Below are 6374 nucleotides of genomic sequence, written 5' to 3' on the forward strand. Positions count from 1 at the left end.
CTGTGAGAGGCTATTGGTGAAGCCTAGTTGCAGTGGAAGACCTCAGTGTATTGGAGATGCCAGTACCATGGGATGGTCACCAAGAACAGCAGCAGCAGTGGAGTGGATCAATCTGAGCTTAGAGCGTTATGGAGGGCAGAGCTGAAGAAGTGACGGCAACCCTTTGGAGGAGCCTAGATGATGATGTGTGGATCCTAGACATTGAAACAAGAAGTTGTAACACTGAAGTTGCTTTGGAGACCCCAAGATTTTTGAGATGCCAGAGCTATAGGAGATCTCCTGATGAATATCGCTAACAGGGAGTGGGACCAGCCCAGGAAAAGAAGTTTGTTGCATTCAACAATGATCAAAAAGGAGCTGGAGATATGAGAACTGCTTTGACATCAGACATAAAGATTCAGAGTTTGGAGTTTGCCCAGCTGGTTCCTGTCTTGATTCAGGGAGTACAGTTAAGTGATTGGATAAATCACAGAAGAGACTGAACTTTGGACTGTTAACATTGTTGATACTGCTATAGAGTATGGGGACTTTGGAAGTTGAACTAAATGTTCTTTTTGCTATGGCTAGATATGGCCCCCATAGACTCACGTGTTTGAACAAGTCTATGGGGGCCAGGGAGTGGAAAGTCATGCTTTGAATATGCTTGGCCCAGGGAGTGGCACTATTGGAGGTGTGTCCTTGTCCTAGCTGTCTGGAAGCCAGTATTCTGCTAGCAGCTTTCAGATGAAGATACAGAACTCTCAGCTCCTCCTCCACCATCCCTGCCTGGATGTCACCATGTTCCACCCTTGATGATAATGGTCTGAATCGCTGAACCTGTAAGCCAGCCCCAATTAAAAGTTGTTCTTATAAGAGTTGCCTCGGCCATGGTGTCTGTTCACAGCAATAAAACCCTAACTAAGACACAGGTATATAATGTGAGTTTAAGCCTAGCATCACAGAACTTTCATATGTGTGCCTGACGGACTGCACAGGTCCCTGGTTTCATGGAAGTGCTGATGGACAGAGCTATTTCTTTGAAATCGTTAGTTTGTAAAAATGAGTTAAAATCTTTGGGAAAGGCTTGTGTTCAGCTTGTTTTCTTTCACCGACTCCACTAGTCTGACTCCTATATGTGTGTGAGCTGATTTCTGATTAGAGGGTCTATGTGCTCACGTGCTTAGGAAATCCTGCCGCAAAGGGAGTATACATATGACAACCATGAGAGCTACCATGATCTGTCTTTAGATTCTGAGTATCACGGCTTTAATTCCTTCACTGTTGTCCTGTTTCCAGTTAATTATCATTTCCCACCCAGTCACATCACGAAAAACTATCCTTTTTCACCCTGGGGTCACGTCAGGGGTCAGACATACTTTCCTGGTGTCCAGAGACACATACAGAAGACACATGATGTTGTCGATGTCCCCACTGTCATCCAGAGTCACAGGCCCCTCAAAGCCTAAGGGAGAGAGAGAGAGAGAGAGCATATTGGAGCCATCATTGGCTTTAGGCATGATACCAGTAGGATCCTGAGTGTAAAATGGAGTCAGATCACTGTATTATATTCTTACCAGATGGACCTTACTTGCTTCTTACCCCTGCTGATTGTGATTTGTGAAAGGGATTTTGGGAAGGGGATGTTCATTTAGAAGGAAAATCCTCTTCCTTCCATTTAGGATGTGGCAGGTTGAGGAGCTACTCAATTGTCCCCTCTACACAAGAATGTTAGCTAAACCAGTGGCCCAGCTACATAGGCCACAGCATAGCCAACACTGTACAAAGATCACAATCCCTCCACTCACATTCGGTGGCTAAAACACTAAAGAAGATACTTATGTTGTTTGTCTTTCAACTTTCCAACTGTGAAATCCTAGCACTGCAGGCTGACCACACAGAGTGTGTGCTGAGGTGGGAAAGGGTTACATGGCCAACACAACAGCTCACTTCTGGGATGTCCAGACAGTGCAGCTGGGAAGAATGCTTCCTGAAGACCTGAGTCCAGTCCCCAGAACCCATGTGATAAAAGGAGAGAACCAACTCCCACAAGTTGTCCTCTGACCTCTGCGCACTGTGGCATGTCACAGCCCCAAATAAATAAATAAATGCAAATTAAAAAAAAAATTAAATCTGCCGAGCAGTAGTGGCGCACGCCTTTAATCCCAGCACTTGGGAGGCAGAGGCAGGTGGATTTCTGAGTTCTAGGCCAGCCTGGTCTACAGAGTGAGTTCCAGGACAGCCAGGGCTACACAGAGAAACCCTGTCTTGAAAAACAAAACAAAACAAAACAAAACAAAACAAAACAAAACAAAAATTAAATCTAACACTTATGTTTACCAGACACCGACTCCATGCTAAAAGATTCCACACATTTGCTGTTTTCTTCTCTTCAGAACGTCATGAAATAAAAACTGTTGTTTCTATTTTATTGATGAGAAATAATTTTAATCAGACTCAGAGATATTAAATTTTTTCTCAGGGCTATAGTGATGCACGAGTAAGCCAAGACAAATACATGTCTCTTGGCTCTGAGCCCATGACAGTGGTCACTGGGACACTTGACTGACTGTGGATATGACTTTATAAGTACCTGGCAAAACTCAGGGGACACAGGTGGTCACTGAGTGTCTCTCAGCTTCTCTGGTGAAGCAGACACCATTTTCTCTTCAGCCTACACCATGGCCATAGCTCTTAGACCAGGTAGTAAGCATCGTCTGTCTTCTGGAGCCAACAACGGGCTCACTTCGGTTTAGACAATGGTTTTGTGAGGCAAGACTTTAAGATAATTTCTTAAAATTAAATTTCTTTATAACCTTTGTCTGAGATTTGAGACATGAAAGAGAAGCTTCAAGAGAAGCTTGTAGGATGGGTGTGTCAATCTAGAAATTGAGGGTTCATGGGGCGGGGGATAGAGGCTTAACATAGGAAAGAGAGGGAGATATATTAAAATATAAAGAGATTAAAAATAAAACTAAAAAAAAATTGAACCTAAGACATGAGAGCAGAAAGGAGATTGGGACCAGTTACAGTGTGTGTGTGTGCGTGCGTGCGTGAGTGTGTGTGTGTGTGTGTGTGTTTGTGTTAGGGGGCCAGAAGGCTAGAGAATGTGGATAGAGAAGAGAATCTACTAAAACACACTTCATTTGAAAAAGGCTGTAAATATATCTTATATGCTAATTGACAAAGTAAAAGTAAACCACAAGGATTTGTCACTCGCAGGCAGCACACCACTACTGGGAACATGGCTCTGTGAAAACCTGCTCCTGCATATAGCCCCCGACCTACATGCTCATCCTGCACCACCCCATGAACACTCACAGCGGCATGAGCTGCGGTCTAGTTACGCATCACAACATCCCCCAAAGTTTATGCAGTGCCCTTCCCTCCACTGAGCTCCCGGGTCTTCAGCGATTGAGGCATCAACTGCTGATGCCTGTCATGGCGGTCTCCCACTGCCCCTCCCAAAGCCTGCATTTCTTCAACTTTACTGTTTGATCCCATGAGACAGGTACCTTGAAAGGTGAGATTCCTGAATGCACGAGCAAACTTGGAACCGGTGACATTTTCTCCATTCTCAAGAAACGTCTGTAGCACGTGTCCAAACAGCAAGGTTCCCTCCAAGTACGCGAGAGAAAAGTCACTTCTTCCCTAGATGAGAAGGGGAAAATAGCTTTTAATGAGAAAAGGGGGTGTGTTCTGGAGCCTGGAGTAGATATTCTCAGGATATGTGATAAAACAAATTCAGGGGACCTGGAAGCATGATGTTAAGGAAGACTTGGGGGCTGGAGAGATGGCTCAGTGGTTAAGAGCACTGACTGCTCTTCCAGAGGTCCTGAGTTCAATTCCCAGCAACCACATGGTGGCTCACAACCATCTGCAATGGGGTCTGATGCCCTCTCTGGTGTACCTGAAGAGAGCAATGGTGTACTTATATATTCATAAAATAAATAAATCACTTTAAAAAAAAAAAAAAAGGAAGACTTGGGAAATACCTGCTTGGGCCAGGGCTCTGCTGTCAGGGTTTCGCCTTCTTATGGGATTAATAAACAAGAACCCTGCCTTTAGAGGAGGACCTAGAAGGCCTTGTGCTTCCCTTTTGTGATGGCGAAATACACAATGTAGCTAAGAAAAGTCAAATCAACCATTTTAATCATCCATATGGGCCTTCATGAAGCAATGCTATTTGCTTTAAGTTAATGTTTTCACTAGAGTATAAAACAGAAAACCAGAGCCAAGGAAATAACCCTGCCTCTGGTCTCCAGAGTGGGATGTGAGGAGATTTTGTTGCTGATGGCCCTGACTGTGCTCTGAAGCTGGTTCTGATTGTCACCTCAGGCCCCTAACATCTGTCCTGGCATAATAACAGTTAGCATCCTCCTGCCTCTGCATCCAACACATGGTAGTTGTCTTGGGATTAGGAATTGAAAGTTCTTGCCCCACTGAAGCCAGATAGGTTCCGTTTTCTCATGCACTGGAACTCCCTGCTGTCTGAGCCACGGGACAACTCAAGTTTTTTGCATTTGGAATACATTTTGCAAAAACATTAACAACAATAACAAAAAAGTTCCTGGTTTGTTGTGTGTGTGTGTGTGTGTGTGTGTGCTTTCTGAAATCATCATTTCATTACATTTATTTTTGAGGGCTGGGGATGCACATGGTGGTCAGAGGACAACTTCTTGGACTCCCGCCTCTCCTTCTACTTTGTGGGTCCCCAGGATGGAATTCAGGTGATCAGACTTGGCAGGTGTGTGCACCCACTGAGCTATGTGGCCAGCCCGCAAAGATCATCATTTCACGGGATGAACAGAACTCAGGTAAGATCTTGTATTAAAGGAGCTTACAACCTTTAATTTTGGCAGGTCCATAACCTGGAGCATGTGAAACAGATGGTCTAGGAAGAGGGGTGACGTTCACCTTCCTTACAGAGCTTAGGCATTCACTTGCCATTGCAAAGCTGCTGGGGTGGGGGTCTCTGGACCACCCTCTCATTGATTTCTATAGCCTCTCTCAACTGAGAGCAGAAGGCGGATGACAAACTGCATCTCATTAAATAAAGCTCAATGGCTGACAGAGCCTAATGTGTCTTAGGAGCTCCGCAGGATAATAAGGTGACCATGATTTCATGAGTAAGTGGAGGTCCTTGTTCTGGGACAAGTGTCAAACTAGGTAGGATACTGAGACAATAAGAATACATTAAGCACCCCCTTGGGCAGTGGGCAGCTTCACTATGATGGACGACACTGTAATGTCTCCACCTAGGAGTGCTTATTTCTAAAGAAAGCCTGAGGACCTGAGTTCAGATCCCCGGCACCCTTGTAAAAGGCTAGAGGCAGTTATTCACGTCTCTCATCCCAGCACTCGGTGAGTGGAACGTGGGGTCAGGGCAGGGCTAGAGACAGGCGAATCCCTGGACCTCTTTAGTCAGCCAGTTCAGCTGCATCCCTGATCTCAAGGTCCACTGTGGGAGCCTGTCTCAAAATTTAAGTACAGATGGATAGAGAGATGGTTCCATGGTTAAGAACACTTGCTACTCTTGCAGAGGACTGGAGTTCATCCTCACACACCTGGCATTCTCTCTCTCTCTTTCTCTCTGTCTGTCTGTCTGTCTGTCTGTCTGTCTCTCTCTCTCTCTCTCACACACACACAACACATATACAACAAAAAAGTAGATAGTTAGATAGATAGATAGGTAGATAGATGTTAGATGATTGATAGGTAGGTAATAGATAGATAAATAGATGTTAGATGATTGATAGGTAGGTAATAGATAGATAGATAGATAGATGGCAATAGAGAAAGGCAATATTCACTTTTATCTTCCACACGCATGTGCACACACAAACACATACACATCTGCACAATGAACACACATATACACACACATACACATATGCAAAGAAAACTTACTTGTGACTATAAGAGTCAGTTTAACCATGAGACTAATTACCTTGCTCTGTGTTATCTTTAATGAATACTTGCGTAAATTTACACACAGACAACTCACCGATGAAAACCTCTCAGCGACAGAGGTGTTTGAGATGGACTTTTCAGGAGGCAGTGTCAGGACGAGGACGTTGTCCATATACTCAGGAGCTATGGCGTCATCCTCAAAGTAATGGTTACTAACGTAAAAACATAGGTTTTTCATAAAAATTAGCACCCCATAGAGATGGAAATTTCACAACTCATATAAATTATAAAATAAGCTTCAGAAATCGTGGTGGCTGGTGTTGTTTTAAGTGTAAGCCATCAGCAGAGCTTTCTGCTTACCCCGGTACTAATTTCCTTCTCCATCTGCTAAAGCGAATGACAGGACTTAGGCCGCTCTTGCTACTAACTGAGGGTGAAAAGGAACTCGTTATACCGACCCTTTGAGGGAATGTTTGTATTTGCTG

At 44.3% G+C, this 6374-nt stretch overlaps 1 protein-coding gene across 2 annotated transcripts in view; it reads right to left on the reverse strand.

The window, feature by feature from the left end:
* Gucy2c (guanylate cyclase 2C) overlaps positions 1 to 6374 on the reverse strand; it is an 80293-nt gene that overhangs the window by 54468 nt on the left and 19451 nt on the right. For both annotated transcript variants that reach the window (XM_076940696.1, XM_034511990.2), the window contains exons 7-9: positions 5984 to 6101; positions 3492 to 3627; positions 1356 to 1441 (exon numbers count right to left, since the gene is read on the reverse strand). In XM_076940696.1, coding sequence (XP_076796811.1) covers positions 1356 to 1441; positions 3492 to 3627; positions 5984 to 6101 — 340 coding nt within the window. The remainder of the gene's footprint in view (positions 1 to 1355; positions 1442 to 3491; positions 3628 to 5983; positions 6102 to 6374) is intronic.

Source organism: Arvicanthis niloticus, chromosome 9 (assembly GCF_011762505.2).
Source record: "Arvicanthis niloticus isolate mArvNil1 chromosome 9, mArvNil1.pat.X, whole genome shotgun sequence".
NCBI lineage: Eukaryota > Metazoa > Chordata > Mammalia > Rodentia > Muridae > Arvicanthis > Arvicanthis niloticus.